General features: G+C 41.2%; 1 protein-coding gene across 4 annotated transcripts; it reads left to right on the top strand.

The window, feature by feature from the left end:
* The first annotated feature begins 14,037 nt into the window (after nt 1-14,037).
* LOC309690208 (uncharacterized protein) lies at nt 14,038-19,403 on the top strand. 4 transcript variants are annotated; one of them, XM_082507133.1, is made up of 4 exons: nt 14,038-14,243; nt 15,302-15,389; nt 16,110-16,267; nt 16,693-19,403. In XM_082507133.1, the coding sequence occupies exon 4, from the start codon at nt 18,248-18,250 to the stop codon at nt 19,235-19,237; it is 990 nt and encodes a 329-aa protein (XP_082363259.1). In that variant the 5' UTR covers nt 14,038-14,243; nt 15,302-15,389; nt 16,110-16,267; nt 16,693-18,247; the 3' UTR covers nt 19,238-19,403. The 4 variants fall into 4 exon arrangements, with proteins under 4 accessions (XP_082363259.1, XP_082363258.1, XP_082363260.1 ...); XM_082507132.1 differs by lacking the exons at nt 14,038-14,243; nt 15,302-15,389 and having other exon boundaries at nt 15,815-16,267; nt 16,693-16,750; nt 17,689-19,403; XM_082507134.1 differs by lacking the exons at nt 14,038-14,243; nt 15,302-15,389 and having other exon boundaries at nt 15,815-16,267; nt 16,696-19,403.
* The last annotated feature ends 4,865 nt before the right edge of the window (nt 19,404-24,268 follow it).

Below are 24,268 nucleotides of genomic sequence, written 5' to 3'. Positions count from 1 at the left end.
ACTCTCACCCAGCAGATGGCGGAGATACAAAAGCAACTTGCCGCCTTAACTGCCTCCCAGTCTCACCAGTCCTGTACTCCTGTTCCAAAGCAGCACCCGAAGCAAAGGACGGATACACAGGGGAATATATCACCTAACCCCAAGCCTGGTTTCTGTTTCAGGTGTGGGGAAGATGGACACATTAGACCACAGTGTGAGAACAGACCCAATCCTGCATTGGTCAATACAAAACGCAAACAGTTCAGTGAAAGGAAACCAAAATGGCAGAAGCGGAATTCATCAACTGGACATTTAAACTAGATACAGTTCCTGTAATGGGACGTACAGGAACTGTGCAGGACCCACATTGTCCCGCAAAGGAGGAAAGGAACAAGGAGGAAATTGTTCACTGTGTAGACCTACACACTTGTCCGAAGGCAACTACAATGTTACCTCATGGGTTAGTTGGGTCAAGATGCACAACAGAGGTGACCCTAGCAGGCCATCCACAGAAATGCCTGCTTGATACAGGATCACAGGTTACTACAATACCTGTATCCTTTTACAACAATCATCTTCATGACCAACAAATTCAACCACTCCATGATCTTCTCCAGGTGGAAGGTGCTGCGGGTCAAACCATTCCATATCTTGGATACATTGAGGTTTCCGTCAAGTTCCCCAGAGATTTTGTTGGTGAAGAATATGAAGTAACAACATTGGCTCTAGTTGTTCCGGACGTACACCCTGACGTCCCCGCTACTGTGCTAATTGGGATGAACACCCTGGAACCCCTGTATGAACAGCATCTTAACCAGCATCCGAGCTATCAGCCTAGCACTCATGGGTACAGAGCGGTGTTGAAAACACTACAGCTGTCACACAAGCAGAAGGAGAATGGCAGCATTGGGAATGTGAGGCTACTAAGCAAAGCTCCAGTGCGTGTTCCGGCCGGCCGCACTATTGTCATCCAGGGCTCTGCCAAAGTTTCCACCCCGTTGTTTAGCCAGAGTGTTCTCCTACAGCATCCTGCTTCCACCTTACCTGGGGGGTTGTGTGTCAGCAGTTGTCTCATCAACTTTCCAGCTCTTTCTCCATACAAGGTTCCTGTGGTTATTACAAATGAGTCGGAGCAAGATACCTTCATTCCACCTCACAGTGTCATTGCAGATTTGGAAACCTACCACTGCATCTTGTCTGAACATCGCGTGACCCATCTTCCAGTCAGGAACACTACCACCAGCCTGAACTTTGATTTTGGTGATTCTCCACTGTCACCTGAATGGAGGACGCGAGTCATAGGCACGCTGAATGACATCTCGGAGGTCTTTTCGCATCATGACTTGGATTTTGGATGTACATCAGCTGTCAAACATCATATTCCACTCCATGACAATACACCATTCAAGCAACGTGCCCGGCCAATCCATCCACAAGATTTCGAAGCTGTCCGCCGTCACCTGCGTGAGCTCCTGGAAGCCGGCATTATAAGGGAATCATCGTCTCCTTTTGCTTCGCCTATCGTGGTGGTCAGGAAGAAGAACGGTGAGGTCCGGCTGTGCATAGACTACCGGAAACTAAACCTTCAAACCATCAAGGATGCATACCCCTTACCTAATTTGGAGGAATCCTTTTCAGCACTCACTGGTTCTAAGTGGTTTTCAGTGCTCGACCTGAAGTCTGGTTACTACCAGATCCAGATGGAGGAGGAAGACAAGGCAAAGACTGCTTTTGTGACTCCTCTTGGGTTCTGGGAGTTTAACCAAATGCCTCAAGGTGTTACCAACGCCCCAAGCACCTTTCAGCGCTTGATGGAGCGATGCATGGGGGACCTTCACCTAAAGGAAGTGCTCGTTTTCCTGGATGACTTAATCATCTATTCGGACACTCTTGAGGAACACGAACGAAGGCTGCTGAGAGTCCTGAACCGGTTGAAGGAATATGGGCTGAAACTGGCACCGGAGAAATGTCGATTCTTCCAAAAGTCTGTAAAGTACTTGGGTCATATTGTCTCTGAGGAAGGAGTTCAAACAGATCCTGAGAAGATAGAGACCATCAAGACATGGCCGGTTCCCCAGACTCTGAAACAATTAAGATCTTTTCTGGGTTTCGCTGGTTATTACCGCCGGTTTATAAAAGACTATTCCGTCATTGCCAAACCTCTCAATGACCTGACTCGTGGATATTCTCCAGTTCAAAGATCAAAGACCCTGAAAGCTCACAAGATACCCACCTACAGGCCAAACCAACCCTTCGGGGAGAGGTGGGATACCAAATGTCAAGTTGCATTTGAAACCTTGATTGAGAAGCTTACAACTGCTCCGGTTCAAGGAAACAGACGCATACAGATTTAACTGCATCACATCTCTGAAACAAGCTTGCAGTAAACAAATGTGTACTGTGTTCACGTGTGTAATAAGTCAGGCTGCAGAAATGTGCAGATGTATTTCAGTGAATTCATTTGGATTAATATGTGATAGCTTATTTATTTCATTGCATCTTTTGCTTTATACCTAAAAATGCGTGACATTTCTAAATGTAGTCACATCCCTATGAAACATGGTTGATTATCAGCTGTAGTCACAGCTGGTGATAAAGTAATTAAATGTCCAGCTATTCAAAAATAGGGCATTCTGCACAATGAGTACTTTTTGGTACTTGAAGTATATTTTGATGCTGATGCTTCAGGGCATTGTGCTGCATTGTCGACGCTCTCTGGGCTTCCGGTTAGAACGACCTCACAGTGTTTTATTTTGATCTGGTGTAAAGTGCATTGTGCAGAAATGACAGCATGATAGTCACATGATAAAACTGACTTTTCTTTTTTTTTTTTAAATTTTACTGGGTGTGCATCTTGTTCAAATGTCTTTTTCAGCATTTGTACATAAATATTCTGTATATAAATATTTGATTTTCATTTATTTTACAGAGTCCTTTATTTTGTTTCACAAATATGACATTCATGTCAAATGACATCTGCAGACTTTATAATGACCAGCAGGGGGCAGTGTATTGCAGTCTATGAGAACATTTACTGAGACCTGTTTCATGCACTAGTTTCATGTCTCATTGAATCCAACATGATGTTGATTTTGTAAATTAAGGTCACATGTTCATCACATCTAATTTCAAAACACTGATCAATTTTTTAAAAAAAAGAATTCCATACCAATTGCAGGAATAAAATAGGAATAAATAACAAACGAGAAATACATACAAAACAAGAGAAAGGCACACATGAGAGAACAGGTCACATGACAGCACAGCATTATCTACCCACAATTTGAACTAAATAACAGATAGCACAGGCAATGAAAACAAACGGAAATCAGAATAAATTTAAAAACTTTTATTGATGTTAACTTGAAGTGCTGAATTAGCCCTGTTGTCAGTTCAAATCACTTCAATCTATAGCGCACTTTAAGGTCTTTAGACCTTAAAAAGTAATACACTGCAAGGTAAGCTTGCAGCATCTTACTTTAAGGTCAACTGTGAAACTTTGTGGAAAGCCTGAGACAAGTTGATGAGTCAGTGAAGCGCACTTCCTTCTGATGACGGCTATACTGAGGTGAGTTTTTAAGCATATCCTGAACTTTATTCATTATTAGACTTCTGACACCTGGCAAATAAACTCTCATGCGATATGAGAACATAACAGCAAAAAGCCAGTAGCTGGTACATGAATGGATAAAAATTGGATCCCTCAGGGAGGCGCCACCACTTGATCTTCTCCACCGTCGTGGTTGGTGTTCTTCGTCGTCGTTGGCCAAGGTTGAGTCGGAGATCCATCACAAGTAGCCGATGTTGAGGGCCAATATTGGTTGATGGTATGACTTTTACGTTCGTGACTAGGCTGAGATGGGGTCTTCGGACTAGCCAGTAGTCGATTTGGGTGTCTCTGCCGCCGCTGGAGTACGTGATGAGGTGTGCCGGCTTCTTTTTGAAGAAGGTGTTGGTCACGGCAAGATCGTGGGCCTCTGCGTAGTCCAGTACCCGGCAACCGTCGTCGTTTCTGGTCCCAAATCCTTGGCCGCCATGGAATCGGTGATATCCGTCTCTCCCCTTGCCTACATGTCCGTTTAGGTCGCCGCCTACCGCCACGTGTTCCTCAGGGCTAATCGTTTGCAGGTGGTCGTCGAGGGCGCGCCAGAATTCTGTCTTCTCCTCGTCGGGGCAGTTGGTCTGTGGTGCATAGCAGGAGATAATCCGTAGGACGGTCGGGTCGGCGTCGATCTTCACTGACATGATGCGATCCGATATGCGGGTAACTTCGACCACGTTGTGCCGGAGCTTTATTATTAGACTTCTGACACCTGGCAAATAAACTCTCACGCGATATGAGAACATAACAGCAAAAAGCCAGTAGCTGGTACATGAATGGATAAAAATTGGATCCCTCTTAGATTGAATTGGTTGCCCTCTTATATTACGTTGTTTTGAACCTAACCGCATCCACTGAATTAATGCAGTTTTCAGGACAGTAAAAACAGAGAACTCTGATATACACAATTTCTGATTGCTGATAGTGTTTCTTAATGCAAAATGGGCTTCCATTTAAAATGCAATTGCTTTATGTTCGATCTTTAGTGAAGAAGGGTCATTTTTGATTCTGTGGACAAGGGATGCAAATGGAATGTGAAGGCAACAGGTAGTAGGGTGAATTAGGGTTTCGTGTGGTCTTCAGTGCATGAATTTTATTGCCACTTTATTTCAACTTTTTATTAATGTACTCAAAAGAAAAACAAGAACCACAAAGGAGATTCTTGTGATTCTTGTTTGTGCTATCTGTTTGTGAAAGAAAGCACATTTTACCACATCATACTGTGTTTGCTGCCATTTATTTTACTCGTCCTGCCTGAGTGTCTGGGCTGCGTTTGTCTGTGCACCTTTGTTCTGGCCTTCTGCTGATGGGTTTCACATGCTGGGCTTTCCCTCTTGGTCCACACCCAGCAGCCTGCTGCTGACCACACACAGCCTACAAACTGATCCATCCATGCATCCATCCATGCATGCATGGCCTGGTTATTGTTGAGTTATCACCTGCAGCTCCTTGCTCATAACCAGGTAGATACTGGGCTGGGCCTGATCTCTGAGCTCAATAACAATGACAAAAATGCCAAACACTTTACTCTTCATGGTAAAAAATGTTTATAATACAGTAAAAACTGGATGTAGCCAAAATCAGTGTTTTATATACAGTGTAAGTGAACAACATTGCTACACTGCTGGTGTTTGATTGATAGAGGCTTTCTTTATAAGAACTATGATATCATTTCTTTTGCTGATTAACAGTTTTTATATAATTTTTATATCATATATAGCTTTCAAGAAGCCAAAGATCACTGGACGAAAAGACTACAGACCTGTGGCTCTGACATCTGGTCAGGAAGTCTTTTGAGCGCCTGGTTCTCTCCTATCTTAAGACCCTCACGGCCCCCCTCCTGGACCCCCTGCAGTTTGCATACAGAGCCAACAGGTCTGTAGACGATGCCATCAACATGGCCCTACACTTTGTCCTGCAGAATCTATGCTAGGATCCTGTTTGTGGACTTCAGCTCTACCTTCAACACCATCCTTTCAGACCTTTGTTAAGGTTCAAAATTGAGGAAGGAGAGTACAAACCAGCCTTGGTCCAGAAGGTCTTTGGTCAAACAATGATTTTAATGAACACACGTGTGGGAAGACACTCTGTACGCAGACAGCCAGTAGTCCTCGACTCAATCAAAGCATGAACAGATATTTATACCGTCAGGGCTTAAATTTAATGACGCCCCTTCAACGTCACAGATACATTTTATACATAGATCAAATCAAAACCACAACGACTTTTGACACCGTTTAAAAGAACAATTGTCTCCTATCTTCACAACAGGTGCTTCCTGTCACTGCCGGATGCTCGCTTGTCATCCTGACACCTCAGGAGCAGTTCTGCGACAAACTGCTCTTTGCAACATCAGCAAAACATAATTAAACTTTCTCCCATAAATGAATCTAACTAAAAGTGTGTGTGTGTCTGCGTCTGTGTGCTAACCACAATTGCACCCTGTTTCACCTCGCGACTAGCTCCTGACCCCTCACCAGACAGAGAGACAGAAACCACTCTCGTATATGTAATAATCGAACTGAAACTATGGATATGACTTTTACTAAATAAATGTTTTAATCAAGAACCTCTACTAAACATAATAACTGTGTGCATGAGCATCTTAAGGCCTTCTTAAAGCTATCTGTTACATTGTTAAAGCAATGATCATACTGCTGCTCAAAATAACTTCCTGGTTCTGCAAACTCTCTGCAAGCCTGTTTCCTGTCAGCCTGTGACTTTTAGCCTTTCTGAAAGACACACACTGTTCAACCCCTGAATGCAATATAAACTCCAGATTATATTATTAATGCAATGGTACTGATGACAATTATTTAACAATAGCAGTAAAATAATTTCCCTGCTCCACACCTTCTTCAAGGATTGCTTTCCCAGATGAATGTGCCTGATCCCATCTGCCGGTGGATCACTGACTTCCTGACGGACAGGAAGCAACCAGTGAGGCTGGGGAAGAATGTCTTGGACTCCCGGACCATCAGCACGAGCTCCCCTCAGGGCTGTGTTCTTTCTTCTATGCCCTTCTCCCTGTACACCAACTGCCGCACCTCCAACCACCAGTCTGTCAAATTAATTAAGCTTGCAGATGACACCACCATTATTGGACTCCTCTCAGACGGGGATAAGTCTGCCTACAGGATGGAGGCTGAACATCTGGTGTCCTGATGCAGCCGCAACAACCAGGTGCTGAATAAGTGTTATTTTCATTTACCACTGGCCCAAGTACATTTTTATTGGCTTGTGAACAAAGCTGTAGTTTTTGTATTTTTAAATATTAACGCAATTTAATTGAGACATTATTTATATTATTTCACTTTCAATGTGAAAAATGCTGTAAAAACGTTGAAAATAATGGTCACCCCTGTTCGCTGCAATGTAAAATAGTACAACTGCTGTCAGCCTTCATTAAGTTGCATCATTTAAACATTTTCATATTTTTATTCAACTTCTGCAGGATGCTTTGATGAAAGACTCCCTTTTCCCAAGTAGAGGCTTTACTAGAGGTCACAGGAACAGCGCTGCTGTTTTGGATGCGGAAAAATGTTGTCTTTCACTCTACCTGAGCTCAGTGTCCCAGTAAGGGCTCCGCCTCATTGTAGCTGACGCTGAAATGTTTGTGTGGGTTGCCATGACAACACCAGAAGTGCATCTGAGATCGTGTCCAAATTCATGGGCTGCATCCTCCTGAGGACTCGGTGTTCTGACAAAACGTCTTACTTTGGCAAAACGTCCTACCGTAAGTAGTTCATGCGTTCTCGGCGGCTCTAGTGACCCTCGAACTCTCGGCTAGCTATCGAGGTGGTGGATAACATACGTCTCCCCCACAAGAGCACGAATCTACAACTTTTCTACTACTGGTTTTACAAGGCGTACACGGTAAAAACATTATGCTGTTATTTGTTAAGCACTTGTGCACCTTGTGAAAAGAAATAAGTGGCTGAGATGGATGTCATATGTGCTATTGATATTATTTTACTCGTTTCTAGTTTTCATGGTGCTCCATGATTGTGAGAGGAATAAAAAAGAATTGTGGACATCAGTACGAAGCATGGATTCTTTTGACCAGAGTAGATACACTGGTCCCTTGAATATACTAATCTTTTTGAGGTGGGTGACTGTTCCTGTGTATTTACAGAAACAATGGTTGTGATAACCTCAGCTGTTTCAGAGGGTGACTGTTCGTTGCTTTGCGCACTTTTAAATCTGTATACAATGGTTTGTTCCCTTTTTGTGTTCTGAGGTTTAAACAAAGATGTACTAGATGTATTATACCGGTCCCTCGAATCTACAAATCTTTTAGATGTGGATGACTGTTCATTTTCATCTGTGTTTACAGAAACACTGGGTGTTGGAACCTCAGTAGTTTCTTTTTGGCTGACAGACTCTGGAGCTGTACAAGAGGAATAAAGAGCTGCAATGCTTTTGTGAACCTGACCTGGGAAGGGAGAGAAATATATTTTTGTTTTGTTTTTGTTTGTCTTCTTGTTTTATTTGATTCCTTGTGGGATTTGGATCCAACAAGTAAAGTATGCATATTATGCACACACACAAACACACATGCAGCTATTACCATTTCTTGTATTCTTGAATAAAGACATTGATCTGACACATTTAAAATGCAGCCAATTGTTTTTATTGTTATATTATTAAGAAAAAAGAAAAGGTGGGGGTGGGGGGATGTAAAGAAGAGCTTAAAGGAAAGGGCTAGAGGAGAGAAAACCCCAACAATTAGCAGGGCATTTTTTTACTTGGACAAATTGTTAATAAAGTTTCCATATCTGTAACAATGATGACAGTATAATTGTTTATAAACAATTATATTGACAATTATATGTGTCCAGTATGTTGGCTCATTTTCTTTTACTTTTTGCATTTGAAAATAAAAGTTGGGCTGATTTTGACACCATTACAAGAAGTGTTGTTAATGATTCTTTTTGAATTAAAATCAGGTTACCACAAATTGTTTTTTAATTTAATTTCATTTGAAATGTTTGTCAGTGGGTAAACAATTCGTAATGCAAAGTCAGAAACATCGAGTTATTCTTGTACTGCATGCTTGCAATAAATAAGTTGTCCTAACAGTCAGTCAAAGGAGCTTGGAAAGAAAAGCGTCTGGACTTCTTTGAGTTGAAGTGACTGATATATATATTTTTTGTCTGTTTGTTTTGTTGGTTTTTGTTTTTTGCCCTTTATCACCATTCCTCTTCCCTGCTGTTTTTCTTTCCCTCTTTCTTTCTCCCCTTTCTTTCCCCCAGTCATGTCTGTCCTATGTGTAGCAAGTGAAAATAAAATAAACAATAAAAACAAAGGTGAATCAAATAGACCAATACGGCAAGGCCGGGATGGTCCATTTGGTAAAGTAAATCCGTTAGTTATATTTAACATAATGTTAAATGGTAACATTCTGTTTACAATGTTACCATTTCACATTGTGTTAAATGGTAACATTCTGTTTACAATGTTACCATTTTACATTATGTTAAATGGTAACATTCTGTTTACAATGTTACCATTTTACATTGTGTTAAATGGTAACATTCTGTTTACAATGTTACCATTTTACATTGTGTTAAATGGTAACATTCTGTTTACAATGTTACCATTTTACATTGTGTTAAATGGTAACATTCTGTTTACAATGTTACCATTTTACATTGTGTTAAATGGTAACATTCTGTTTACAATGTTACCATTTTACATTGTGTTAAATGGTAACATTCTGTTTACAATGTTACCATTTTACCTTGTGTTAAATGGTAACATTCTGTTTACAATGTTACCATTTTACCTTGTGTTAAATGGTAACATTCTGTTTACAATGTTACCATTTTACATTATGTTAAATGGTAACATTCTGTTTACAATGTTACCATTTCACATTATGTTAAATGGTAACATTCTGTTTACAATGTTACCATTTTACATTGTGTTAAATGGTAACATTCTGTTTACAATGTTACCATTTCACATTATGTTAAATGGTAACATTCTGTTTACAATGTTACCATTTCACATTATGTTAAATGGTAACATTCTGTTTACAATGTTACCATTTCACATTATGTTAAATGGTAACATTATGTTTACAATGTTACCATTTACATTATGTTAAATTGTAACATTCTGTTTACAATGTTACCATTTCACATTGTGTTAAATGGTAACATTCTGTTTACAATGTTACGATTTTACATTATGTTAAATGGTAACATTCTGTTTACAATGTTACCATTTCACATTATGTTAAATGGTAACATTATGTTTACAATGTTACCATTTACATTATGTTAAATTGTAACATTCTGTTTACAATGTTACCATTTCACATTATGTTAAATGGTAACATTCTGTTTACAATGTTACCATTTCACATTATGTTAAATGGTAACATTATGTTTACAATGTTACCATTTACATTATGTTAAATTGTAACATTCTGTTTACAATGTTACCATTTCACATTGTGTTAAATGGTAACATTCTGTTTACAATGTTACGATTTTACATTATGTTAAATGGTAACATTCTGTTTACAATGTTACCATTTCACATTATGTTAAATGGTAACATTCTGTTTACAATGTTACCATTTCACATTGTGTTAAATTGTAACATTATGTTTACGATGTTACCATTTTACATTATGTTAAATTGTCAGTAGGCCTGGTACCGGAACCGGTACTGGACCCCCTTTTACTTTCAGCCATCAGAAGAGGGTACACTGTGGTCATAACAATACTCAGACTGTAGCATTTAAAGGTCCCAAAGTGTACCAGGAAAATATCCCCCGCACGATTACACCAGCAGCCTGAATTGTGAATGTGAGGGAGGATGGATCCATGCTTTCATGTTGTTCACTCCAGGCTGATATAAAAATGATATAACTAATACTACTTCTACTAATAATGACAATAACAACAAAATAATAATAATAATGTCAAAAATACTAGTAATAATAATAACAATAACAACATAAACAACAACATTACTACTAATAATAATAAAGATAAACAAATGTATTAAAAAATTAATAATGATAATAATAATAAAACTGATCATAACAGTAACAATATCAATCATAACAACAACAGTACTAACAACAATAATAACAATAACAATGAAGGTGTTGCTGCAGATCTGAGTCCCGACTCTGCTGCCTTTCTAGTGCGGCAAAGAAAGTAAGAAATAGAAAAAGAAAAACACAAATAAACTGAGTGTGAGGGTTTTTCTACAAGTTACACTGAATATTTGCACAGACATGCTGACTGTTTGCTGGGAGACGTCACCTGTCTTTTATAGAATAGCAGGTAAGCTGTTCTCTGCCGCTGCTCACACACAGACTCACACGTGGTCTGGCAGACCAACTCGTCATCGTACGTGAGCCGGCTGTCTGTGACATCGTCTCTTCCGCTCATCTGGTGAACGCCGTCACAGACGTAATGTCCTGAGAGGAGAAGGCGCACTTATTAACGTCTCATAAACTTTCAAAGCTGACCTGCATTCAGCACATGTGTCTGAAAGCACCCACTCACCGCTGTAAGCTGAGGAGCCCAAACGACTGATCACGCTGACCAACAAATAGCAAGCAGTTTACTGGGAGAGGGCAGCGGCACCACCCGTTAGCTTAGAAATGGGCTCCATCCATACTTGAAATGAACGGTGTGCCTTTTCCCTTACCTCTTCAGTAAAGGCTGTGTCCTGGCTGATCACCAGCTGCTGTGTCAGAACAATGGGGCTGTTCTTCTTCTCCACGGTGAACGATGGAGTGAACGTAAACCACTTCAGCTGGAGGATCAGCACACTGAAAGAGATGAGACAAAGAGGAGAGGCTCAAAGGAAGACGCAAGGAGGACATGACATGAACAAAACTGACACCGACTGAACTGTGGTGGTTTGAGGCCTTTGGGGACCGATTTGAGGTTACTCACTTTGGCAGGTTCAAGAACAACAGCACCTCTTTGATCTTCTTAGCTCCGCACTGGCATTCTTAGTCCAACAGGCCGCCCTGCAGCAGGGAGCAGGAGGAACAGGTGCATTAGAGTTAAACTCTTTTACAGATGAATTCACATATTCGTGGGAGCAAGCCTGTTCACAGAATAGAGTCTAAACGAGCTCTTACTTTCAGACTCCAGCCCCGCCCTTCAGCAGCATCCTGCTGGCTGGCACAACCTTGCCATTGGCTGCTGCCAGGGACTCAACAGGTTAGAACAAAAATATAAATATTATATCTGAGTTCTTATGTGGACCCGCCTTCCAGACACAACGTCACCTTCCATGAATGTCCACAGGTTAGCGGCCCTCGCTCTGCTGGTCCTCCAAAGTAAGAAAAAATGAGAAAAAATAAGGAGCAGACCAAGCAAAAGAGGGTATTTAAAGAGACAGTGCTCTTAAGGTTCATTTTTGGCGAGTTTTATTATCTAAATGTCATTGTGTCACTTTCTTATGAGGCTTCAGTGAACTGAAAAAGCTTCTGGGATGAGAAGCGCAACGTCTTCAAAAAAGTTAAAGAAGTCCGGTTGCTTTTTTCCCCCAAGCTCCTTAGAGTTCTCTGAAAATGGTCAGGTAGAAGGACTGGACTGAAAATGAGTAAAAAAGCAGCCAAAGCCCAAGGAAGTTGAAAGATTGGAAACTATTGCTGAGGTCATGTCAGTGTAAAAAGTTACCTACAAGTCTGGCACCTTGGAAGCAAAACATAAAGAAATAAGGTGTAAGGCCAAATGTTTGGTCCTGCAGCCAACCGGACCATGAAATATAGAGCACAGGTGAACAAAGTGAGGCAGCAGTTTGCTGATTTCCACCTTGTGCCTTTCATGTTGATCAGCTTAGTAGTTTGCCAGCTTTCTAGCTGTTAAAGACTTTTGGCGAGAGGTTATTCATATTTGAACTCTAATTGAACCCCTCTTTTTTACTGTTTTTTTGTTTGTTTGTTTTTGGGTTTTTTTTGTTGTCTTAGATGGCCTGACTCAGCAGGTGGGGGCAGTTTCTGAGTTCACCTTCGTTCAAACAGTGCAGAAATGGTTTCGCTATGCTCCAGACCGGATGGGTGGTGCAGGACGCCCGATATCCAGCCCCGTCATGGAGTAAACTAAAAACAGTAAATAATACATTTAACAAACAAGCAAGCTCTAAATTCAAGCGGAGAGACTGCAGACGTAGCCGCACCATTCCAGGGATTTTTGGTTAGCATGAGGGGTCTAGCCAGGACCCTTACTGGATACTTGGTGGGAATCGAACGTGCGACTCCAAAGATGTGTAGTATTACCACTACACTATCCAGCTGCGCTACACTATCCAACAACAAAAGCTTTTAGAAAATTTGATAAAGTCTGATGCTTAATATTGTAGGGATATTAATATCCCTACAATATTAATACGGATTAATAACACAGAGAAGTCATACTTCTGTTATGACAGAATTAATTGGGTAAATTATATTTACAATTGTAACATTGTAAACTTAATGTTATGATTTTACATTATATTAAATTGTAACATGATGTAAAATCGTAACATTGTAAACTTAACGTTGCAATTTAACATAATGTGAAATTGTAACATTGTAAACATAATGTTACAATTGGAACATCAGTCCATCTATCCATGCATCTTCATCCGCTTTATCCGAGGCCGGGTCGCGGGGGCAGCAGCCTAAGCAAAGAGGCCCAGACCCAACACGCTGTGTACTCACCTTTGCTAAGTACATGTGAACAGATCTTGAATAAAAAAAACAAAACAAAACACACTTTTCTTTTCTGTTTTATTGAAAGCACTTTACAGAAAGTGTAATTGTTTGTAATGAAGAAAGAAGTAGGTAGGTTTGCATGTGTAATTAGTGTGTTATTGCAGAAGAAGCTTAATGTGTAGTTTGCAAAAACAATGGGAAAAAAAGGTGGCCGAAGAAGAAAAGATAAATGTCCTTTTTTTTAAGTATTCCCTTGGCCGGTCGTTTGGCTTATGACATGTGGCGGGGACTCTGCTACAGAACTCCGCCAGTTCGAACCCCCCACGAACTCAGTGCCACGGCCCTGCGCGGGGGCGGGGAAACGCACTCGCATTTCCTTTTTGCTTTTTCCTGCTCGAGCCAAGTCCTCCGCCCGCTCTTCATCTCTCTCATTACCCCTTATTACCTTACACTCATGCCTTTGCCTTTCACCACTTCAAAACGAAGCCTACTTCAATATTACCTTCATACGCTCTCTTTGCTTTTGGCTTTCCTCATGCTGTGTACTCACCTTTGCTAAGTACATGTGAACAGATCTTGAATAAAAAAAACAAAACAAAACACACTTTTCTTTTCTGTTTTATTGAAAGCACTTTACAGAAAGTGTAATTGTTTGTAATGAAGAAAGAAGTAGGTAGGTTTCCATGTGTAATTAGTGTGTTATTGCAGAAGAAGCTTAATGTGTACTTTGGAAAAACGATGAGAAAAAAAGCTGGCTGAAGAAGAAATGATAAATGTCCTTTTTTTTCAAGCCTTCTCTCAGCCGGCAGTTTCAGTGCCACGGCCCTCGCTTGGGGGGTGGGGAGACGTGCCCCCCAAGGAGACCTGCTAGATTGTTCAGAAGGTTGTTCTCATCCATCCAGATGGAGGATCACTAACAGGAGCGTGGAAGACTCCAGAATCCACTCTGGCTGGAATCCGGTGGATATGCAGTGTGTACAGGTACAGGACCATTTAAACGGACAGCATTTATAGAATGACTATTAAAAGTCAGCGAGTGTCAGTAATGTTAATGTGGTTATGTTAGTAATACACCGAGTGCTAATATAAGAGCTTTAAGATGCATTTGTAGATATTATTACGTGTTTTACCGTCTTTATGGTGCTAGCTTAAAGTTACGGTGTAAACGTTAGCTTATATTGGAGGAAAGCTGTTACTGGTTAAACGATGTTAGCACAGAAATATTAGCTTCTGTCATGACTGATGAAGTTACTAGTTAATAAAGTTTTCAGTAAAGTGATTAATCGCAGCCACAGGTTGACAGCAAATATCTCGATTAGCTTCAGTGCATCTGTAATAAATATGTGCAAGTTTCAGTGCTTCGTTTAAACTGTATGATACTTATACTGACCCAGGGTCAGTGTAAAATACAATCCTAGCTGTGTGAACAAAGCCACTGTAAATTTAATCCTGCATGACAAACCTCAGGATGCAGATTATTATTACTCTTTCCTGCTGGCACACCTGAGAGTCAGCTAGAAACTTATAGTGACGTGGACATCATGCAAAGACTGCCAGACTCTGTAATACTGCAAATGATCAGTGACTCAGGTTAACACTAAACTTCAAACGGTACCTCTGTGTGCTGAACATCTAGGATTGAGTCAGGCTGCATTGACTGTGGGACTTTAATGTGTTAAAAGCAGGTTGAAGACGGCTCAGAAACATTTGAAGATTAAAATTTAGCATTATGGCTGCTGGTGGTTTGTAATATCTACTCAGCTGTATTTTTGTTACTAATTTATGTTTGTTGTTGTTTAACACAGATTTCAGAAGAGCAAATATGCTTAATAGTTTAACTAGATTTCATTTGTCAGTGTTTGACTGCTGAGTCACCGGAAGAACTCATTTCATTCATTCTCCATATGATGTTAATTTACAGAAATGTTTCACAGGAACTGATTTCTCCCAAAGGTTGAACTAGTGTGTTTCCATAGATTACCTCTGTATGAATGTACTTCTTAAATGAAGGCAAGTGTTTGTCCTTTTTTGTTCCTCAGGTACAGTACGTGATATCAAGGGCAGGTGGTCAACACTGGGGACAAGAAGCAGACATACTTCCAAGAGGGAGCTGCAGTGAGGTCAGAGGTCAGAATCTGAAACAGCTCAGGTTTATATTTTAGAGGTTATAAAAAATCAAAATGTATTTATAAAGAAACCTTTAAATAATAGTCATAATTATGATTATTATAAGAAATATCAAACATTTAAGTGGATTTTCTGTTACACATATTGTGTTAGCCCTGCGATAAACTGGCAGCCTGTCTTTGTCCTGTATCAGCTGGGATAGGCTTCATCCTCCCGCAACCTTGAATTGGATACATTTTATTCCAATTATGTAATCTGATCATTTACAAACTCAAGGTATCTAATCAAAATGTAAGTAATAATTATAAAATGGGAAAGCAGAAATAAGTGTGACATAAATGTAAATGTGTGAGCTGACATAGAGCTACATGCAGTCTGAAAACCCTTTGTTGTCAAGTTTGCAGGTATATCAGCACGAGACATTCTTACATAGAAGAGACATTAAAGTCTCTAACTCAGTGAAGCATTATTGGTCCCGTCTGTTTGGATAAATATAGTAAGTTGATGTATGTCCATTTATTGACACATTTTCTTAAGTGCTTATCCAGTTCAGGATCACAGTGGAGCTGCAGCTGGATATGTTCACTAAATAAACCTTACAAAAGTTAACAATAAACCTGCATCCATGTACGTTGTTGTCCACAGGATGAGAAAATCAAACTGGAACACTGTGGAACATGTTAATAAATGTTTGTGTGTTTATGCCTGTGTCTTTCACAGGAGGCGCTGGAAGGTTTCCCTAATAGTTCCTGGTGAATCAAAGCAGAACCATAAAGGTTGCTGGACTGCATGATGGCCTTACCCCTGAGCAGTCATCCTGTTAAAGGATGAACCAGTTAGAAGCTGTTTTCAAAGTAGCTGAGCAGATTTCATCTCAAGTAAGCGATTAACTGTTTGTTCATCTGTTCCGCCACTTAAAGAGCATTTAAGGACGTCTTTTGAGTGTCCAGTTGAATTAATTCTACTGGCTCTCATGGTCATTTGTTATTATAGTCATATTTTTCATGTTCATCCAGCTATTTAGTAAATTCTATCTATTTAGTAATATCCGTCAGCTATAAAATGTAATATAAATATAAAAATATCTAAATATCTCCTGCCCTTTATGTTTTAATGATGTAAGTCTGTTATCGTGTTACATTAGCATTCCTCACATATCAATGAGATGCTGTACAGTACAATCCTACTGACACAGCAGAGGGATAACGACAGCTATTCAACATCGTTACACGACACATTCGAGCTGCATGACGCAGACAAAGTGACTAAATCATCTTTTTGTGGTTTATTGTCTTCAAACCAGCAGACAAAGCCGATGGCAGAAGATGTCGGAGAAGAACTTCAGGCCGTGGACTGAAAAGGTATTTTTTTCTTGTTATCAAAAGACATTTGGAGTGGCAGCTTCTACAACTGGTTGTGCTAAAGTAAAGCTTACAGTCTAAGAAATCACAGTGTTGATATTCAGCACAAAGAGAAAAGCTCACTTGTTTGAATTTATTTACAATCATAGTTTTATAAATTCTGACTGTAAACAGCTTTTACAGCTTTGATATTGTTTGACACTCGATATCAGGTGATAGGGTTTAATTTAAAGGTTTCTGTGTCCCAATGAGCCATTTACACTGATCAGTGTCAGTTTAACTGTAACACATTCATTATTTAGATTCAACAAAGAAATAACTGAATGTAAAAAATGGCAGCCCTCAGGCAGGTTTATAGAGATACATGCATGCATTATGAAATTTATGTATCCCAGATAATTGTTATTCATCTAGTCATGGCAGACCTACCTCTTCCTCCCAAGTTAACTGCAACCCAAAATAACTAGTGGGGCTATTTACACACTCACAACCAGTGTGGGGTAAAAAGAGCCACCAAAAAACTGTCAGCCACAGATGTGCTAGAAGAGTTAGAAGCTCTACTTATGGAGAAACTTTCTAAGTCTAACAGGGGACAGGAACTCCTGCCCAAGTAACATGATATAAGCCCACATACAGCCCAGCCATAAAGTGAACCAAGTTAAAGACAGCATGGGACCAAATGCATGTAACCAGCCTGCACCCACCTGACATTTCTTCCTCCTGAATTAAATGAATGAAGGGATGAAAGTTAAATGACTACAAACCTAAAGCCACTAGTTCCCACACTGGAGCTCCCTGACACTGTGTGTTAACTGTATTTAGCTTGTATCAACAGTTGTAACAGGCTAAGCCACCTGAGACACTGCATTGAATTTGTTCCTGTCTTACTGGTTTCAGCTGACTGGTTTCAACTCAGATATTCTGCTTTTTCCTTTCAGTAGATCAAAGCAGCTCGTGCTCCTTCTGCTTCCAATTTAGAAGAAGAAGAAGAAGGCGAAGGCTTCAGCGAAGTGGCGTTCATGGTCTCAGTGAACAGTCACGGTCACACACTGCATGTGGTTTTAAAAGCAACATGTCTGTTCACCACAACAATGGAGATGTGTAATATTAGTGCAGCTATGGTTTGTTCTTGAACATCAGTTCTGTTTTCTACTTTGATCACTCAGACCAAAAAAGTGTTGTTTTCAGATTCTTTCTTTTAAATCTATAAAGCACCTGTTCATTTTTTTTATTACAATTAGTTTCACATAAATGTTAGTGTTTCCTTTTATGATCTTTTAATGCTTACACTACACTGTACATGAAATCAAACCTAATAATGAGGCAGATAACATTCCTGTTACGATCCAGACTAGTGGTCTTACTGGGGCCGGTGAACAGGACTGTAAGCTTGCCATTGTGCCAGTTAAAGTAAAATCAAAGAGAGGTCAAAGAATAGTGGAAACGTATGCCTTTCTGGACCAAGGGAGTTCAGCATCCTTTTGTACAGCGGGTCTTATGGACAAGCTGAATATTGCTGGGAGGAGGACAAAGATTCTCCTGCGCACCATGGGACAGGAGAAAGTGGTGGACAGTTTCATTGTACCTGAACTTGAAGTTGCTGGATTGGACAGTGACATGTACTGTGATATGCCTAACCTCTTCACTCAGCATAAAATGCCTGTAGATATTGGTAACATCCCAAATCAACAGGACCTGGTTGACTGGCCACATTTGAAGCATGTTCATTTGCCAGAAATTAAGGCCAATGTTGAGCTTTTGATTGGCATGAATATGCCCAGAGCTCTAGAACCTTTGGAGGTCATCCGGAGTGTAGGTGATGGACCCTTTGCCATTAGGACTGTGCTCGGCTGGACTGTGAATGGGCCACTTAATCGAGAATGCTGTGGAAGGCCAGGATGTTTGGCAACAGTTACCGCCAACAGAGTTTCTGCTGTCACACTGGACAAGCTATGGAAACAGCAGTTCAAGATGGATTTTCCTGAGAGCAGCAATGATGAACAGATGGGGCTGTCAAAGGAAGACTTGAAGTTCCTGGAATTGGCCAGCAAGATGGTGACTTTGGGGGATTGGCACTACAGCATTGCCCTGCCACTAAAAGACCGAGACATAAGAATGCCTGACAACTGTGCAATTGAGCAACGAGCCTTAGGTTTGAAGAAAAGGTTCATCAGAGATAAAGACTTTCATAAAGACTACACTGCCTTCATGACAGATCTTATATCTAGAGGATATGCAAAGAGAGTCCCAGTCACAGAATTAGAGCGCCAGAAATGGGGAAGGATTAAACGTAACTTTGTTCCTGGAGATGTGGTCCTTATAGTGGATGATTCTGCACCTCGTGGTTCTTGGCTCATTGGGAGAGTCACCGGAGCTGCACCAGATGAAAGGGGGCTTGTGCGTCAGGTCTGGATTAAGACCCCAACCAGCCATGTGTGCAGACCCATCACAAAGATATGCCTTCTTCAGGAGGCCTCTGACCCATGACTATGACATTTTTGACACAGTGTGACATAACTAACTTTGAATTGACTTTAATGTTATGAGATGTACATCAGACTGACTATATTTAGGCTAAGTGCTGGTAACCTCTGGCCTATGACTGACTGACCATGTGCAGACAGAAGAAAAGAAGAGAAGACATGAGAAAATAACTTTGATGGACTTTTGAGTATGTTATGTTGTCTCACTGGGTGTCTGTGATATGATGAAGTGTGTGTTGTGAGTTATGGTGTTGGATGTGTAATTATTACTGTAAAAATGTAATAATTAGGGGCCGGAATGTTGTGGATAGGCGTAGCTTTGGGTCACGTGGTGTCAGTAATAGTGATTGCTATATCACCTGTTCACGGCCCGAGGGAAATTTTGTGAATGAGTGGGTGATGGGGGAAGTCGACTTTTGCTGACCGCTCAAGCGTCCCAAGGCGTTCCCAGGCCAGCCGAGAGATATAATCTCTCCAGCGTGTCCTGGGTCTGCCCCGGGGCCTCCTCCCGGTGGGACATGCCTGGAACACCTCACCCAGGAGGCGCCCAGGGGGCATCCTTGTCAGATGCCCGAACCACCTCAGCTGGCTCCTTTCGATGTGGAGCAGCAGCTGCTCTACTCTGAGCCCCTCCCGGACGGCCGAACTTCTCACCCTATCTCTAAGGGAGAGGCCAGCCACCCTTCGGAGGAAGCTCATTTCTGCCGCTTGTATACGCGATCTCGTTCTTTGGGTCACTACCCACAGCTCGTGGCCATAGGTGAGGGTAGGGATTGTAACATTGTAAACATAATACAATTTTACATTATGTTACTGTCAGAGTCGGACGGTGCCCCGACCGGTCGACCTGTGTGTGTGTGTTTTTTTGTTCTCCTCTCTCGCTCCGCTTTTTCTCCGCTGCGATTGTTACCTCCGACCCGTAAGTGCTGCCACTCTGAGCTGCCTAATAAGCCTGGACGCGATCGAGACGGAGAGACGGAAGGGGACACTTCACTGATTCTAGGGAGTTTTGTGGACACACGAGGGGAGACGGGGAGAGGAGCACTGAAGGGACTTGCACTGTGGATAACTGTGGATTGATTTTGGCTTCACTGTAAATAAAGACACTGTTCAACTTAAACGAGAGGTCCGCGTCTAGGTTCGCTAACTCACCACCCTTAACAGCTACAATTTAACATCATGTAAAATTGTAACATCATGTTTACAATGTTACAATTTGTAAATTGTAACATTGTAAACATAATGTTACAATTTTATATGATGTTAAACTGTAACATAATGTAAAATTGTAACATTATGTTAAACTGTAACATAATGTAAAATTGTAACATTATGTTTACAATGTTACAATTTTACATTATGTTAAATTGTTACATAATGTAAAATTGTAACATTATGTTTACAATGTTACAATTTGTAAATTGTAACATTGTAAACATAATGTTACAATTTTATATGATGTTAAACTGTAACATAATGTAAAATTGTAACATTATGTTTACAATGTTACAATTTGTAAATTGTAACATTGTAAACATAATGTTACAATTTTATATGATGTTAAACTGTAACATAATGTAAAATTGTAACATTATGTTTACAATGTTACAATTTTACATTATGTTAAATTGTAACATAATGCTTAACAGATAATGGTTATCCTCTTTTTATATCATACATCATTGTCTCTGTAGGAGGGTCTGGAGCACCCCCTGCTGAGCCGCTGGGCTCAGTACCTTGCAGGCAGGTCCGACGATGACTTCATCATCTCACCTGAGCTCAAAATTCTGGTGCGTGAAGGCGTCCCTCGGGAGTATCGGCAGAGAGTGGCGCTGTTTGGTCCGAGCCAGAACTTTGACAAGCCAAGAGTGCCACATGCAACGCTATCAGCAGGTACAGCTGTAGAGAGAGAGAGTGCTTTATCCGCACCTGAGCACAGGTGGCTCCTCCTTCTTCCTGTTGGGAATGCTGGCGAGCACTCAGTAATCCTGTTCTGTTTCCAGCTGTGTGAGAAGAGTCGGACAGCTCCTAATCCTGCCTCCAGGCAGGTCCAGCTGGACCTTCACCGAACCCTGACGACCAATCAGCACTTCTCCTCGCCGTCCAGCCCCGCCCTCCAGCCCTGCCCTCCAGCAGCTCCGCCGCATCCTTCTGGCCTTCTCCGGGCATAACCCTGCCATTGGCTACTGCCAGGTACTCAACAGGTCAGAACAAAAGTATAAATTTTATATCTGAGTTCTTATGTGGACCCGCCTTCCAGGCAGAACCTCACCTTCCATGAATGTCCACAGGTTAGCGGCCCTCGCTCTGCTGGTCCTCCAAAGTGACGAAGACGCCTTCTGGTGTCTGGTGGCAGTGGTGGAAGCCATCATGCCTCAGGACTACTACACCAAGAATCTGGTGGCCTCTCAGGTCAGCAGACACACTCACCTGCTTGCCTGCTGTGATCTGTTTTAGTGATCAGTGAGGCTGATCTCTGTGAGTCTTTGTGCTCAGGCGGACCAGCGCGTGCTGAAGGACTTCATGGCGGAGAAGCTTCCTCGCCTGGCATCTCACTTTGAGGATCACAACATTGACGTCTCTCTGGTCACCTTCAACTGGTTCCTGGTGGTTTTTGTGGAGAGTCTGCCCAGCGACATCCTGATGCCTCTGTGGGACGCCTTCCTGTATGAGGGTACCAAGGTACCATACACCCGAACACACCATGACAGAAATGCAGACAACACTTGAATGCACCACAGTAGTGTCCATGGAAACAAAAATGATTTTGTTTTCACCTTTAGATGTCTTTATTTACATTTTAGGAGTAATAAGACATTGTTTACTAAGCATGGGGAACTGTCATGTGACATGAAATAGGAGTGGGAAAGCAGATCATTCTAGTAACGACCTCACAGTCTACCACAAGCAGCGTAAATCCAGACGATGAGCGGGACAATGGCTTTGGGCTTGTTTCTGCAATGTGACAAATGCAGCACAGCTTTTACATCGTTTGTCTCAGGAAATAAAATCACAGTTCAGACACAGAAATATATACCACACAGGGATAAATGCTGACAACAGCTTCAGCCACGTAGATCCAACCCAAAAGTTTAATTTAAACTTAAAGCTCAACTACCAAGTAAGTTAATATTATCTGGCAACTGAGGAACCAAGTGGCTTATTGGAAATCGATCAGAGCTGTAATGAGTAAAGGGCCCAACTGCACCACAACTGAAAGAGTAATTTTATGACTCACCTCCTCAAAGTTTCCAATTAATTGTGTGGCGTGAGTGTCCTGTTATGAAATGCGTGTCTGTGCTGCAGGTGATCTTCAGATACACTCTGGCTCTGTTCAAATACAAAGAGGACGACATCCTGAAGATTCACGACAGCGTGGAGATCTACCAGTACCTACGCTTCTTCACAAAGACCGTCTCCAATGCCAGGTACGCACTCGCCTCCACCCGCCTTAATCTACGAGCTGTTACACTCTCAGAAGTGTAGCGGATGTAGCTGTTGAATCTTTGAGCTTCAAACCCTTTTTACTGAAATTTTGTGAGAAGTTTAAATTTCCCTGATCACAGTAACAACGATTTAAAGATTTTTAAGTATCTGCAGCTCTCGGATACATGTGGTCCAGTCAGTCCAGTATTTCCTGCTCAAACTGCAGTACCTGAAGTATCAAGCAGCATAAAACAGAAACACTCAAGCTGATCAGTTTCCAGTTCCTCTGTGTTGGTGATCGAGTCCTTTCCACCTGCGTGTGTCCATGCAGGAAGCTGACCAGCATCGCCTTCAACGACATGAACCCATTCCCCAGCCGGCTGCTGAGGAACCGGCGAGTGCTCCACCTGGAGCGCCTGCAGGCGGAGCTGCGTGAGCTGGAGGAGCAGCACAAGGAGGTCATCACCGAGAGCGTCGTACGGAAAGACAAAGAGCTCGACGTCATGGTGAGCGAGGACGACGAGGACCTCTGATCACACGGGACGCTTCAGCTGCTCACTTCGAGACGACGATGAGTTTTCCATGAGTTCAAGAGAATTTCACTAAACCGGCTGTTAACTGGTTTCCTTCACACCAAACACAGGATTGTGTCAGGTTCACCATCTCTACTAACACTACAAGGAAACAGACGCATACAGATTTAACTGCATCACATCTCTGAAACAAGCTTGCAGTAAACAAATGTGTACTGTGTTCACGTGTGTAATAAGTCAGGCTGCAGAAATGTGCAGATGTATTTCAGTGAATTCATTTGGATTAATATGTGATAGCTTATTTATTTCATTGCATCTTTTGCTTTATACCTAAAAATGCGTGACATTTCTAAATGTAGTCACATCCCTATGAAACATGGTTGATTATCAGCTGTAGTCACAGCTGGTGATAAAGTAATTAAATGTCCAGCTATTCAAAAATAGGGCATTCTGCACAATGAGTACTTTTTGGTACTTGAAGTATATTTTGATGCTGATGCTTCAGGGCATTGTGCTGCATTGTCGAAGCTCTCTGGGCTTCCGGTTAGAACGACCTCACAGTGTTTTATTTTGATCTGGTGTAAAGTGCATTGTGCGGAAATGACAGCATGATAGTCACATGATAAAACTGACTTTTCTTTTGTTTTTAAATTTTACTGGGTGTGCATCTTGTTCAAATGTCTTTTTCAGCATTTGTACATAAATATTCTGTATATAAATATTTGATTTTCATTTATTTTACAGAGTCCTTTATTTTGTTTCACAAATATGACATTCATGTCAAATGACATCTGCAGACTTTATAATGACCAGCAGGGGGCAGTGTATTGCAGTCTATCAGAACATTTACTGAGACCTGTTTCATGCACTAGTTTCATGTCTCATTGAATCCAACATGATGTTGATTTTGTAAATTAAGGTCACATCTTCATCACATCTAATTTCAAAACACTGATCAATTTAAAAAAAAATGAATTCCATACCAATTGCAGGAATAAAATAGGAATAAATAACAAACGAGAAATACATACAAAACAAGAGAAAGGCACACATGAGAGAACAGGTCACATGACAGC

Source organism: Aulonocara stuartgranti (assembly GCF_965226115.1).
Source record: "Aulonocara stuartgranti genome assembly, chromosome: 2".
NCBI classification, from domain to species: Eukaryota; Metazoa; Chordata; class Actinopteri; order Cichliformes; family Cichlidae; genus Aulonocara; species Aulonocara stuartgranti.
The sequence above is the reverse complement of the archived record's forward strand: the minus strand, read 5'-3'. Positions and strand labels throughout refer to the sequence as shown.